General features: G+C 47.8%; 1 protein-coding gene across 1 annotated transcript; it reads left to right on the plus strand.

Annotated features, from left to right (window-relative positions):
- Window positions 1-1,789: 1,789 nt before the first annotated feature.
- On the plus strand, window positions 1,790-14,899 carry NSMCE4A (NSE4A component of SMC5/6 complex). The gene is made up of 11 exons (XM_037059604.1): window positions 1,790-2,147; window positions 2,868-2,945; window positions 5,282-5,412; window positions 7,615-7,766; window positions 9,676-9,775; window positions 10,439-10,529; window positions 11,602-11,696; window positions 12,735-12,783; window positions 13,483-13,577; window positions 13,671-13,757; window positions 14,785-14,899. Exons 1-10 carry the CDS (start codon window positions 1,862-1,864, stop codon window positions 13,743-13,745), a joined length of 1,152 nt encoding a protein of 383 aa, XP_036915499.1. The 5' UTR covers window positions 1,790-1,861; the 3' UTR covers window positions 13,746-13,757; window positions 14,785-14,899.

Raw genomic sequence — 14,899 nt, forward strand, 5'->3', positions numbered from 1 at the left:
TGTGAATTATAACTCAATAATAACAATTTAAAAACTATTTCACTCTGTCTTTCAAAGGCGGGTAAACACAGTTAAATGGTTCTTCATCTCCCTAGTCCTGGAATTCAAAGTGTGTCCACAGGCAGCAGCGTGGTGTTCCCCGGTAGTTAGAAACGGACAATCAGAGGGCCCCTCCCAAACCGACAGCAAATTACCTGGTCTCCAACTTATTTCTCCTTTGGTTGCTTGTGCTGTCGGTGTCGTATCTGAGAAACCACCGCCTCATCCAAGGCCACAAAGATTTACGCCTGTATTTTCTTCTAAGCGTTTTATAGCATTAGCTCTTACATTGCGATCTGATCCATTTTGACTTAGTTTTTGTATTTGGCATGAGGGCGGGGTCCAACTCCATTCTTTTCCATGAGAAAATCCAATTGTCACAGCCCCATTTGTTGCAAAGACTATTCTTTCCCTCATCTCATTGTCTTGGCACCTTTGTAGAAAGCCAATTGACCACAGGTGTACCGGTTCGTTTCTGAACTTATAATTCTATTCCACGACCTAGATGTCTTTCCCTACGCTAAGGAGGAGGCAGCATCCCAGTCTTAATTACCATAGCTCCATAGTAAGTTTTCAAATAGAAAAGTCTCGCCGACTTTGTCCTCTTTCAAGATTGCGTTGGCTATTCTGGGTACCTCCAGTGCATTTCCACATACACTTTAAAAATCAGTTTCATGTGTGTCTGGAAGGCAAAGGCAGGTCTCCCAACCATCTTTGTGACCTGCTTCACTTCGCAGGGTGTCTGGGGCATTTTAGCACACATCGAAAGTGTGTTGAATTGAATGAAATGTTACAGTCTTTTTTTTTTTTTCCTGGAGCTTGGAATAATTTCCACCTAGGAGAATGCAAAGTATTTGTTTCACTTCCAAAGCACTGAACTGCAAGTAGTAATGACAAAGCAATTCATGGGGCCTTGAAACACAGGATATTGATATTGAGGGGGTGGAGCCTGGAGGTAGGCAGTTCACTCAGCAGGTCAGCCACGACCGGTCCCCAGCATTCTGGTCTTTCCTCCTGCTTGTCCCCTCTTCAGTAGTAGGCATCATCACGCCAGGCACCATGTCCTCATGACAGCACTTCAAAGGAGGAGGGGTGGGGACAAAGACTTTCTGGAGGCTTGTGTTTCATCCAGGTAGGAAGCTCCCTCACACCTCACTGACGGAAACTGGGTCGCATGCCTACCCCGAGCCCAGGCACTGGAGACATGATTCACTTAGGCCAACCACACTTCATTTAACGAAGCGGGCACCAGAGCATTGAGGAATAGCGTTCATGAGGCAGAAAATGACCTGTTCATAGGCTTGTGTAGTAACTCAACTTATAATGTTGTTCCAGTGCAAAAATGTGTTGTCAGCACCAAAAAGAACTTTGAGAAAACAACATTTGCATCACAATTCATACTTTTATCTTTAAAACTATACGGAATATAATCCCATCTGTCTTGGACACTTTCGAAGGTACTTTAGAATTTTTTTACCTTGAGAGCCAATTATGAACATGAACTTGTCATGGTGCAGACAGGTAGTATCTAGAGAGGATGGTTATCCGAGGTTAGCAGGTGCTGCGTGCCCAGGATGTGCCGGCCGTGGTCGTGCGCGGGGGCGGGGGGGGGGGCGCCCTGCAGTACCTCTGGCGCCGTTGGGAGGCGCCCTAGCGCCTGCGCGCGCGTGGCCCGCCGCCGGCCTCCCGCCCACAGGCGTCGCTGTGCTGCGCCGCCGGCCCCGAGCCGCGTTCCGCGGGGAGCAGGCGCTCGCGCCGAGCAGGGGTTTCAGTTTCTGGCGCGAACTTCCGCTGTTCCGAAGTTGCACGGCGAATTGGCGCGATGTCCGGGGACAGCAGCGGCCGCCGGTCCGAGGGTCGGGGCCGGGGCCGCGACCCGCACCGGGATCGCCCCCGCTCCCGCTCCCGCTCGCGGTCTCCGCTGTCGTCCCGCCGCGGCGCCGCGCCCGAGCGCAGGGAGGCCCCAGAGCGCCCGAGCGTGGAGGAGAGAGAGCCGTCGGATTCCGGGGACGAGGCGATGGACCCTGCGACCCTGGAGGTGGAGACCGACCACGGCCTGTGCCGCCAGATTCGCCATCAGTACCGGGCGCTCATCAACTCGGTCCAACGTAAGGCGGGGCGCGGGGCCGGGCGGGGCAGGTGCCAGGCGCAGGCCCTGCGCTGCCCGGCTGGTCAGCGGCGCTGGGGCTCAGCCGCGCCCGGATTGGCTCCCCAAGTGCTCCCACATCGGTCTTGTCCATCGAGCCTCACGACCTTGGCGGGGCCGCACAGGCCCCCGCTGGGCAGGACGAAACCGCTGGAGGCCGGGCGAGGTCGGTGGCTCGCCGGAGCCCAGGCGGCCAGAAGCGGGAGAGGCAAGCCGCGCGGACCTCCCGGGGGTCCGCGCGTCTCGCCTTGCAGAGCTGCTCGGTTTCTTTCGGTCGCCCGCACAGCAGCGGCAGCGGCACCGAGAGAACTGTCACAAATGTAGATCCAACCAAACTCTGGGAGGGGTGCGCCACAGGGTGGCCCTCCCTCTGTCGTGTGCCCTCAAAGGTCTTGGGTGACCTGCAAAGTTTGAAAACCACTGTTAGGAGAGCTCCTCCAATGCTGCGGCAAAAGTTGAGCCCTTTGGGGGAAGGTTAGAGGGAGCTGGTCTCCTCTTAAAAGTTCATGTTCTGAAAGGGTCGAGTCTGGACGCGCCATTTTGGTTAAAAAGATAAAGATGTTGGAACTAATTAGCCAGAGAGCAGGGGGCGGGGCTTGGCTTTACTGCCGGTGTGATCACTTTGTCAACGACTCGTTGGTGAATGATCACATTTCCCAAAGCTTGTATTTTTTTAACATAGAAAACCGGGAGGATATACTGAATGCCAGCGACAAATTAACAGAGGTCCTTGAAGAGGCCAACACTCTGTTTAATGGAGGTAAATCACTCTTTTAAATATGAATGATCTTTAGAGTCATATGTTTTGGGATCATTTTAATTAGTTTTATAGCCAAATTATTGACATCAGGCAATTCCCACATTTATTATAGTGCTTTTCTAGTTTTGGGACCTTCTCTGTTGCAGTAATATTGCAGTAATATCACATTTATTTTGCACACTCCATTCCTTAAGCATATATGTAACTAAGGATTGTACATGAAATTCTGGCGGTGGGGCCAGCAGTCTGTTTTGAAGTGGTTCTGTTGTTTGAGAGCTTTACATGTATCATCTTCCACCTTTTCAGCAGTATTTACTGCTGTCCCAGGAGATGGGCAGACACTGGTTGAATGGATGAATGAGGGAGCAGAGCCGGCCTCTGAAGTCCTGTTTCTTTTCCTGCCCTGTCTGCCCTCCCTCATTTCTGTGCTGTTGGTCCATCTATGTAACCTGGTGGGGGGGGCGTGTCTACACGTGGACCTGTTAGTCTGCGGTCAGCAGTATGTGTGTGAGTGAGAGGGAGAGACAGACAGATCTCCACACTGAGCTCTAGACCATGGGCTGAAGGGCTTTAAAATATCATCAGAGTTTGAACGGAAAGCAGCTGCAGCGTAACAGGAGCAGCAGCATGGTCATCTGCAGAGGACAGGTCAGGGTACTTCCCGATGTGGGCCCTCAGTCAGGGAGCCCTAGGGCCAGTCCCCAGACTGCCTGTCCCTCCAGCCGGTCAGTGGCAGCTCTGTGGGGACAGAGGGAGACTGCCGACACTCGCAGCGGTGGAGGAGAGCCAGCAGACCTTGCGCTGGCCAGAAACCACAGCCCCTCCTGTTCTTCCAGAGCCGAACCTTTGTTTGCCGTCATTGCCTAGCGCGGCTGCTGGATTGGTTGTCCCCCTTTAACAGTTTTCTGCCCGAGTGCTCTCAGAGTGTTATCTTTCCTGCTCTGACTGTACCTCCTCCCCATCCTAGTCTGCGGATTTGCTCAGTCTCGGCAGAACCTTCCAGAGCCAGCCTTTCCCTGTCCACTGGGTCAGATTCCCCCTCCACCCTCTTTACCTTTTCCTTCTCCCTCCCCAGCCTGGACCCCCAGTCCATCAGCTCGAGGTCACTTTGATTTCCCTCGGTATTTTATTGTGCATCTTGTTAGTCCTTGACCCAGAGGTCATGTCCTCCCTCAGCTGACATGTCCACAGTTCTCGCTGGGTCGCCTCTTTAAGGCAAAATAATCCACTCGGCGGGGCCTGGGGAGCCGGTCAGCAAACCCGGAATTCTGGATGGGATCTAACTCCGTGGAGGCCTTGACGCCGCCACGGCAGCGTGTGCTGTGGCCGACAGGCACGGGAGGCCAGGCACCTCCTAGGAATGAGCCTCTCCGGCTCCTTGCTCGCTGTCACTTTCACAGTGACTCCTGAAATCCAGCTGCAGGGGAACATGACTTAGAAAGACAAAAAACTGGAGGCAGCAAGTTCACCAGCTTGAGGAATGTCCTGGGAGCGAATCGATGATTCACCTGCAGCGGCCTCAGGGAGCAAGCCAGGCAGAGAGGTTTCTGTGTTTGGACCTCGCTGTGTTTCTCTCCTCTTGGCTGCCTTTGCAGTGTTCCCAGAGCACCTTTTCGCACCCCTGTTCCCTGTGGGGTCCGGTGAACCCAGCCCCTGAGCCCTGCTGGTCCCTCTGGTGGACCCTTTGCTCCTCTTCCCAGACTTTGTCCTCAGTTTCCCTACCTGTTCCCTTCTTGTGTCCTTTTATTGATACTTAAATCTCTTCTCCCTGTAGCTCATCTTCAACCCTAGGTCCTCTGTCAAATCCTTTTGGATCACCCATCCTCAGAGGGTCTGCCTTGCTGCCTCTAGGGTGGTGCCTGGGAGCCACGTGGAGGCGTGAATCTCCTGCTGGCTGCCCGGCCCGTGACATTATTCCAGCCGAGGCTCCTTGACAACTTACCGATTGCTGGTCTACGAAAGCATAGTGCGTGTTCAACTTGACTTACACCGGCCCATGTGATCATAGTGACTAAGCTGGGTTATTGGCGTCAAGGGAAAAGCCACGTGGTAGAGATGATGGCGGGGTTTTGTTTTGTTTTGTTTTGTTTTAACCATGGTTATGAAGAGGTTCAGTTCTAAGGGGTCGAAAAGAGAGCTGGCTTTTAGGAAGACTGGTCAGCTTGGATTCCAGATTTTGGTGACTTGGGCAGTGGAGCCACTTAGAGTGAGATGCATATGGTGGGACTTTCTGTTGTCCAGTGGGAAATGCCGAGTCACTGGTTGGAAATGTAAGGGAAATGCCTGTGGTTAATGTGAGTGTCGTAATGTGTGTGTTTTTCTTCTCTTTTGAATAGTGTCCCGAGCAAGAGAAGCCGTCCTAGATGCCCACTTTCTTGTTTTGGCTTCCGATTTGGGCAAAGAGAAAGCCAAGCAGCTGCGTTCTGACCTGAGCTCATTTGATATGTTAAGATATGTTGAAACTCTAGTAAGTTCAAAGCTATAGAATCTTAGAAAAAAATGTATTCATCTGTATAACTATCTACTTTGCTTATATCCATATGCAGATAGCTTTCACTTCATTTTTGCTCTTTGGGGGTTCAGATACCTTCGCAGAGATCTTACTAAACTAAATAGATGGTAGAGGGACTGTACGGTTGGCGCCTAGGCTGGGAGCCCCGAGCAGTTTGCAAATCACTAGCATTCTACGATTCCGGGTACTGCGTTTATGTAGAAGTGGCCGAATTTCTTTCCCCTCAACCACCTATCAGTTCACCAGGTATTCTAGTTTCTCCTTAGTGACCTGGGACCTTTGACCAGGACTCAGCTGAGGCCACACTGCAGGCGGCAGGCTCAGCTGGAAGTGAGTCCAGGCTGTTGGGTGGGCATGGTTTAGTCTGCCCGGGAGATTATTTCAGAACCACATGCATATGATGGGAGCCCTGCTTTTGTGGGGGTTTTTGTTTTTTGTTCTTGTTTTAGTTACCTTTCTTTGCCTCTTAATAAGTTTGTGTACTTGTTACCTGAAATTTCAAAACTTTTCCATGATGGATTTACCCCAAAAGCACAGTGAGACTGACCTTTTATCTTACTCTGTTGTCTTTTTTAAATTATTATTGTTCTACTCTGAGCCTAGTGTTCCGCTGGGACATAGACTGGATGTGTTAAATAGTTACCAAGATGATTTAGTACCGTGTGTGCTGACCAGATAAGTTCATTGTTTTGTAGAGGAAAGAAGTATTTGTTGTTTTGCAAGCCTTGATTTTTTTTTTAAGTTTAAATTTAACTTACCTAAACTTCAAACCTTATGTTTTTCTTTTTTTAAAAAAGCTTTTTTATTTTGAAGTATAATGCATTTTTTTAAATGCACACTAATGTACAGCTCAATAAAGTGACCCGGTATCAGGCTGCCTTTTAAAAAAAATTACCTTTATTTATCAAGATAAGCTCTGTCCTTTAAATCACCTATCAAAATAAATTCCAGAAGTCTTAAAGCATTCCATAAAAAACCCTAAATCAGTAGCTGCCCAGTGTCTGTGTGCGGGAGGCCCTTCTGAGTATGACACTAAAAAGATGATAACGCAGAGATGGGTAGATGCGGCCAGACGAGAACTAGAACGTCCTCCTCCAAGTGCGTGGTGGTGGGCGGGTGGCGGGACATGCCGGCGGGCTGACCGCAGCTCTCTGACTGGTTCTTCTACCAGCTTCTTGTTTTTCTTCAAAGTTGGATTGCCTTTAATAGGGTGAAGCTCCCTCAGGGCTTTTTGATTATCGTTTCTGTGTGATACTACCGTTTTGATTTGATAACGTCTAGCCATTTTAGAATTGTATAATGTAATAAACATGTACTTTCCTAAAAGCAAATTTAATATGGTGCATTTCCTGTGAGATAGCTTGAAATGGGAGAGTTACCAGATTTCTGCCAGCGCTTCCCAGGAAGGCAATTTCCCAGTGAGCAGCGCTCCCCTGGCTTTGGGCCCGTTCCCTGGGTGTGCCGTGCACACAGCGAACAGGTCCTGGGGTCGGGCTGGGAATGGAAATCCGAACACCAGCTTAACTTCCCCGTCCTTCCGGGGGCTTCTGTTTTGGGATGTGATCTCCTATTTTCATGCTAGTACAGCTTTACTAATATTTTACAAATGAACTCCCTGTGACCCAGAAACTCCCAGCAGGCTCGGTTCTTTTGACATCCCAAACCCTACAGCCTGCGGTGGGCTGGGGCAGGCTTCCTCGGCCTGGGCACTGGGGACACTTGGGGCCGAGCCAGTCTCTGGTGTGGGGGCCTATACTACGCATTGGAGGGTGCTGAGCAGCACCCTGGCCTCCACCCACTAGATGCTGGGAGCACCCCCACACCCAGCTGTGACAACCAAAAATGTCTCCCAGTAATGCCAAGAGACCCTGAGGGCACACCCTCGCTCTGGTGGAGGGCCGTTGGTCTATGCCACCTCACTTCCTCCCCAGAGGTTCTGAGTTCATTGAGGAGTATCTTTTGCCAATAGAAGGTACCTCTGAAAATAGGAACTTACCAATTTAATTATCTTTATAATAAGAACTTGAGCCAACTTGTTTGGGCACTGAAACAGACTCAGCCTTTGGCCTCTTAAAGTGTAGAGATGCAGGTTATTGGACGTGGGGAGTGACTGCTTGTGGCTTAACTGGGGTTTTCTGTTCTCCTTCGTTTTTGTAGCTGACACATATGGGTGTAAATCCGCTAGAAGCTGAAGATCTCGTCCGTGACGAAGATAGTTCTGATTTTGAATTCATAGTCTATGACTCCTGGAAAATATCAGGCAAAACAGCAGAGAACACCTTTAATAAAACCCATACATTCCACTTTCTGTAAGATTACTTTAAAGATCCGACAGACCCGTCATGTGTAACCCTTAAATTGTTTTTTATTGTAGAGATCAAAGTGATTTGACGTTGTAGAGGCGACCATCACGATGCCATTGTTTAGAGACTCTATAAACTCGGATTTAAATGCCCATACCGTCTTGATGTGGATGGAACCGCATCCTGTTTAACCTCAGCGGGAAAGACTGTGGGCCAGAACCTCCTTCCCAGGCTGGGGGGAGGCTTTTGGTCTGCGGCTGACCCTGGCTTGGTTTTAGCATCATTCAGATCCTTAGAGTGGAGGAGGGTAATACCGCCTATCAGGGTGTCTTAAGCTTCTAATGATGTGTGTAAAGTGCCATTTGTTATGTTTCCCGGTTGGATGATTACGGGCCCTCATTTGAAGTTTCCTTGAGTCACTATATAAACTCCCCAGTTCATTTTTAGATGCAATTCTAATTTTGCAAAGATTTTCTTTATGCCCAAATGAAATGCATTTCTGTCTTAATTTCCTAGCTCAGTCCTAGGGAGAAGCTAAGCACAGCTCTGAACGGTTCTTTGGGGAGGCAGGCGTTCAAATGTGTGGATCTTGTTCCCCAGTAGATGCCTCCTCTAGGGTTGCCACCCATGTCGGTTCCTAAGTGGCCTCGTTCCTGGGCATCTGTCTGTTCTGATTCACCCTTCATGGCCTCTGGGCGGGGGGGGGGGGGGGGGGGGGGGGCGGGGTGTTGTCTCCGTTAAAAGGCTTTGGAGATGCCTGTGTCGCAGGTCCATGCAGTGGGGACAGGCACTTGTCTCTAACAGGCCTTCAGGTCACTCACGTGCCCAAGGCCACTTTATATGTTGCAGCACACAGATCAAACCTCTTTGCTGGATAAAACCCCAGTCTTGGTTTGTGCTGCTGAGCTCCAGGCCCTGTCATCAATCCCAGGATGTAAGGCTAGCCTTTCGTAGTGTGACTTCCACTTTACTCATCCAGCCCACCTTCCCGCTGCCATGAACTGCTCACAGCTTTGCACCTGGCCCTTGTCGTTCCCTTGGCCTGCAGTGTCCTTTCTCCCTTCTTTCCAACTGGTATGGTTCGTGCATCCCACAGGGCCCAGCATGGAAGCCTCCAGTAGCCTCCAGAGCTGGCAGTGTAGGGTCCCGTTTCCCAGCCAGGTTGCTCCCGCGTTGTCCGGGTAGCTGGCCCTGCCCTCAGCGGTCAGAGCACCTGGGTAACACTCCAGTACAGCACTGGAGGATCTGTCACATTCTGCTGAAGTCTATGTGCAGACTGGATTTTGACTACATGGGGACTTGGAGCTTTTCAAGTGTAGGGACCACGTGGGTCTAAATTCTTGGGGCCTTGGCCTCCACACGATGCTTCTGTTGCTGTAGCTTCAGTCTGTCTTGGGCTTTTTGTGGGAGGTAGAGGGAGTCCAAATGGGAGAGGTATTGCAGGGCCTCCCCTTGCCCTGTTGTCCTAAGACCAGTGTGTTCTGTCGTCCTGGGAGGGAGCCCGCACCCCGGCTCACCTTGTCCAGAGGCTTTGAACTCCGGAAGGATGAACACGCATTCCCCTCCCCACGTGTTCATCCTTCCCCTGATCTCTGAACTTGGCTTTGCAAATTAGAGGGCAGGCCAACTGGGCTACCAGAGGCCTATTCCTGGGATTGCTGCTCAGGGCAAAACAGGCAGGTGTTGGGGGAGGTGTCCAAGGCTGAGCAAAGCGCCCGGGAACTCAATTTTAGAGACACGCAGGGAGCAGAATGGGTGTCACAGTCCTGACAGGAGTCTTGGTCTGGTGTCAGCTCATAAATCGCTGGTGACGCCTGGTCTGGATTTGACTGACCCACGGAACTGCTTTCGGTTAGTGAAATTAGTCTGTTTAGAAGACATATGAGAAAAGACATGAAAGCATGTTTCTCACTAGGTTGGGTTCGATACAAGGAGAGCGCCCTGTGCCAAAGCCACGGGCGGAACGTCCCAGAAGAGTCTGCACAGCAGAGAAGGAGAAGGAGATGCCTGAGCAGGTTCGTTTTTTTAACTTGCATTGTTAAAACGCCTCAAGTGAAAATAGCCACTACTATAATGTACATGCAAATCTGGCCATCTTTTCTAAGTTGAAGGTTCAAGAGTCACTTAAATAATCACTTTATGTAAGTCTTTAGATGTTTTGTGGGATTGACCTCCTGTCTTAGTTTTAACTCATTTCTGAACTTTGGATCAGTTCTGAACCAGAGTTTCTCAGCCTCAGCACTGCCGACTTTCGGGGGTGAATCCCTGTTTGGACGGTCCGTCGGATGTCCTGTGGGGTGTTTAGCAGCATCCTTGGCCCTTTCCCACTAGGTGCCAATAGCACCCCCACCCCACTTGTGACAACCAAACATTGGCTTATGTCCCCAGGGGCAAAATCACCCCCCACTGAGAACTACTGTTGTAAAGGCCCCTTTTGTATTCTTGTATTTTAAGTTCAACCTCAAAACGGTTGGTTCGGTAATGTTTCTCCGCTATTAAAAAAATAATGTACAGATGTTACAGAACATTTTTCTTTTAACACTTAAGTTTTAAGATGAGGATAAACACTGCTGGCAACCCCCAGTAAAAGACATTTGGGGGGGTTGGATGTGTAAGAGCAGGAGAGGGCAACAGGCGGCAAGGGGTCAGTCAGCTTGATGATGACTTTATATTTTCAGCTAAAAAGAATGGAAGAATCTCATCAAGAAGCAACCGAAAAAGAAGTAGAAAGGATCTTAGGGTTGTTGCAGACATATTTCCGAGAAGATCGTAAGTATGATACCAAATTCGAAATGGGGCAGTTTGTATTAGTTTGGCGTGTGTGGGCTTCCGTGAGAAGCTATTAGTATTTTTATTTAAAAGACATTTCACCTATATGTAATATTTGCATCATTTTGATTCTTTTGGCGTATGTATTTAATGAGGCTTCTTAGAAGTTCCATGTGAGAATGTTGGTGAAGTAACTTTTCTTTTTAAACAGTGGGGTGTTTTTTCTGTTAAAAAATAAAACATGACATAGAAGTGAGAAAAGTAAAGAATTATCTTTACTTTTACCTCCACTTCTCCTCACTCCCCAGGGAGCCACCTGGAAAGCACGATCGGTGTATTTTCAGATTATCTTACATTTATGTCAGTCATATAAATATGCACATAAGTAGTTAGAATCTTTTTGTTTTGCTTTCTTTAAAGCTCACCATAATATACACATTCTTTGGCAGCATGACTTTTTCGTGTTCTCCATGTGGTTCTTTTCCATGATCCCTATTATATGGCTATATCATAAATACAATACATGTATCAGTTTCTCTGTTAGTGGACAAGTACGTTCTTCCCAGTATTCTACTTGTGTACAAACTGCGGAAGTGAAGAATCTTGGTGTGACTCTGTGCACACGTGCTCACATTTCTGTAGGGCGGCTTCATAGAGTGGATGGGTAGATCCCAGGGGCATACCTGTTTTTTTAAAGATTTTACTTATTTATTTTTAGAGAGGGAGAGAAATAATGGTGTTCGAGAGAAACATTAATCAGTTGCCCCTCACACTCCCCCAACCTACAACCTGGCCTGCAACCCAGGCATGTGCCCTGACCCGGAATTGAACTAGCAACCTTTCGCTTTGCAGGATGACTCCGCACCCACTAACCCGCACGGTCAGGGCCACACGTGTTTTTAATAGATTTGCCAAGTTGCCCTCCGGAAGGGTTGTGTCGATTTACACCTCACAACAGGATGAGTGCCCATGTCCTTCCTCTGGCTAACACTACACAGCCTTGGTCTTAGGGATTAAAAAAAAGTCCTTTTCCTGTCTTAAAGAATTTTTTCCTTTTTTTTTTTGTCTGTAGCTAATACTCCTATGTCCTTCTTTGACTTCGTGATTGATCCGCACTCTTTCCCCCGCACGGTGGAAAACATCTTTCATGTTTCCTTCATTGTAAGGGTAAGATTTATTTCTATGATTGCTTTTATGTGCTTTTTAAAAGGTAAATAATAAAAGCTATTGAGAGGAGCTGGCAAAGGTATTTGTACTAACCACTATGCATTTGGACCCGATCTAGCTAAATATTAACTGACCTGGAGGCAGAAGAAACCAACTAAAACAAAAAACAGTTAAAAATTTATGTGCTTGCTTCCTGTTTTGAAACTATTTATTGAGAGTATTGGCAAAATTGGAATATGGAACTATAAATGTTAAATGGTATAAATGTTAAATTTCCCAAATTTGATAGTTGACATATCCTTGTTCTCAAAAAGTACACACTAAAGTACCAGGAGAAAGGGTCAGGTTGTCCATTACTTACTCTCATAAAAATGACTAATATGTAGGGTGGACAAAAGCAGGTTTACAGTTTGAGAACACAGAACAGTTTACTCTTGTATTTATTGTATCTGTATTCATATGAACAACTGTGACCCTACTCTTGCCCACCCTTGTATTTACAGAGAGAATGGAAAATGTGGCAGAACAATTGGGGAAGTTGAGTGAAGCGGGTATAGGTGGTCTTTGAGTTTGAAATTACTTCAAACTAGGCCCAAAAGTGTAGTGTGGGAATTTGCTTTGGACTGTCTTTAGTCTTATCAGGTTGCTTTCTTGCACATGTAAGACGAATAGGACCTTAACCCAAGACAGAAATCTCATACCGACCAAAGTGTTTTCCCAGAAATGATAACAGAGGCCTATTTTGTCAGGGGTGAAAGGTAGAATTCTGCATAATAAAGTGTAAGTATTCACAACTGTGTGTGTATCAGCTAAAGAGGCAAGACGGGGTTTTGTGGGAGAGACCCTCAGGGCGGAGGCGGGTCTGGGGGACGGGCAGGTCAAGCAGATGTTGGGGGCTTGTCACGTGATCGCCTCGCTGCTGTTAAGGTCTCATCGTCAGAGATGCAGCACTGTCTAACAGCAATGTTTTTATCCAGTGGCGTAGGTTTGGGATCTGAATTTTAGTCCTCTAAAATCATTTTTTTGCGTGTGTTTTAGGATGGTTTTGCAAGAATAAAACTTGACCAAGACCGACTGCCAATAATAGGTAAATGATCCTATGTTCAGAAAAATTTGTTTTAAAGAAAATATATTTGGCACTGGAGTTTATGAACTGTGTTTTACTAAATGTAAAGGTTTTCACTTAGGTAACTTTTATAAAGCCATGTCTTGCTCAACTAATTGAAAATGTGGCCATAGTTTAAAACGGATGGACTTATCTGTAGTCTTGATTCAATGTCTGCTGCTGTCAAAGATTACCAAGAAATGATACAATTTCCCTCAAATTTTAATTTAGAACGTTTGTAGTTGCCATTATTTTTGTAGCTTCCTTCTTTCTATTTTTCCCTGATGCCAGCTTCTACTTTCCCTGAGAGAATCTTTAATTCTTAGTTGAATAATTTCACACTCCATTATGCTGCTCCTGGTGAGGTCTCCTGTAGAGAACAAAGCGCTTTTATTACATGTGCATGTTACGCAGTTTCACGCTGGGCTCACCGGGCCGAGTCTGCGTTGGGATGTGGGTGTGCGGGGTTCGCAGGTGAGCGGAACGTGTTTCTGTACTACATTTTCTGATGAAGCAGACCGATTACTTGCTACTGTGATAATCATACAACTCGGTGCATGAAGTCCTAGTGTGTACTGTTATAATTATCGTCTCAATACAGGTTTTGTTCCTATGATTCATCTTTGCTGCTTAGCTTGCTTCTGATTTGATAACCTTTGAAAACGTTTGTCTTTCAAACAGAACCTGTTAATATTAGTGAAGAAAATGAGGGGATTGATCAAAACACCCAGATCAGGAATCAAGGAATCATAGCTTTGAGTTATCACGACTGGAGGGTAAAGAAGCCCCGTACGCCGCCCCCGGGATGTTCTGCCTCCGACCTCCTGTGCTGTAAACCCAGTGCCCACGTGTCCTTTGTTCTCTGCCAGGAGATTGTGAGGACCTTTGAGATCTCGGAGCCTGTGATCATCCCCAGCCAGAGCCAGCAGAGGCCGAGCACTTGACGGCCACCGAAGGTAACATTTCCTGTAGGACAAGTGCAGCTTTCATTCGACGGCACGTGGCGTGCCGGACCGTCCTGCTCCCTTCAGTGCCGCACTCTCAGAACTGCGTGCTGGTGGTGAGGGTCGGGTGGGACCGGGCGGTTGCCGGCTCCCTTCTTGGGGTTCGTTACGCCGGCGGTCTTCAGACGTGCGGCTGACAGAGGCAGAGCGGGAGTCCGTCCCTGGCTTGGCTTTCGGAGCCCCTGACAGAGCAGACGGATGAGGAAGATGAGGGGAATATCGAGTCCTCCCATCAGTTTTGCTCAGCGTCCTCTTAGCACTGCTTGTTTTGTAGAAACAAGCAGAAACAGGATTATCTTGAAGTGCAGTCAGTGAATGGCCATTTCTTAAATTTGAGTTATTCCGTGAAAAGATTCTTCATTTTTATGAAGGAGAGCCTTCCTAGAAGGAAGCCAGAGCCATGGCCTGGCGTTCTGTGCTGCCAGCAACCACGGGCAGGCATCGGCAGACCTGGGTTCTGCTGGCTCTGCCCCTTTAAAACCCCATGCAAGCCCCTCACTCTCACCCAGCTTCCTCTTCTCTGTCTACGAATCTATCGATAGATTGGGGAGGGATTTTGAATTAGATAATTGCCAAGGTGTTTTTTCCTAGCTCAGATTTTTTATGATTTTGAGAGGTAAAATTAGCTTTTTACTCCTTACTATAAACTCTCCGTAGTGCCTCAAATAACGGAGCTACTTTTGTTTTGGACAAGAGTGGGGGCAGGGGGGCAGGTTGACAGCAGATAACACAGGGTCAGGGGAAAGTAGGCCTGTAGTTGGTTGTACGGGAAATAGCACAGCGATTTATAACTAGCAATGTGAGAACAGACCCTGTTTCAAGTACTCACAACTGTAAACGTACGTTTGTTCCACCCTGTATAATGTGTTGACAGGGGCCTTAGTCACTGAGGAGGGGCTGGTTGTTAGATTTCATTTATGCCAATTAAACTGACTTTTGATTTATAAACTGTTAACTGGCTATTTCCCCCTCTTTTTAGGACTCAAGTGGATAGTGAAATCCAAAAAGGAGAGCAGCATGTATTGTACATATTGTATGATTGAACATTTTTAAAGACAGATTGTTTTTAGTAAAATGTAGCTTTTGATAGTTGA

Source organism: Sturnira hondurensis, unplaced genomic scaffold (assembly GCF_014824575.4).
Source record: "Sturnira hondurensis isolate 20B ecotype Veracruz unplaced genomic scaffold, ASM1482457v3 Scaffold0011253, whole genome shotgun sequence".
In the NCBI taxonomy this organism is placed as follows: Eukaryota; Metazoa; Chordata; class Mammalia; order Chiroptera; family Phyllostomidae; genus Sturnira; species Sturnira hondurensis.

Coding starts and splice junctions, on each gene's coding strand:
- NSMCE4A (XM_037059604.1), top strand. CDS start 1,862: ATGTCCGGGGACAGCAGCGGCCGCCGGTCCGAGGGTCGGGGCCGGGGC. Junction 10,530..11,601: donor GACATATTTCCGAGAAGATC/GTAAGTATGATA, acceptor TTTTGTCTGTAG/CTAATACTCCTATGTCCTTC. Junction 11,697..12,734: donor ATGTTTCCTTCATTGTAAGG/GTAAGATTTATT, acceptor CGTGTGTTTTAG/GATGGTTTTGCAAGAATAAA.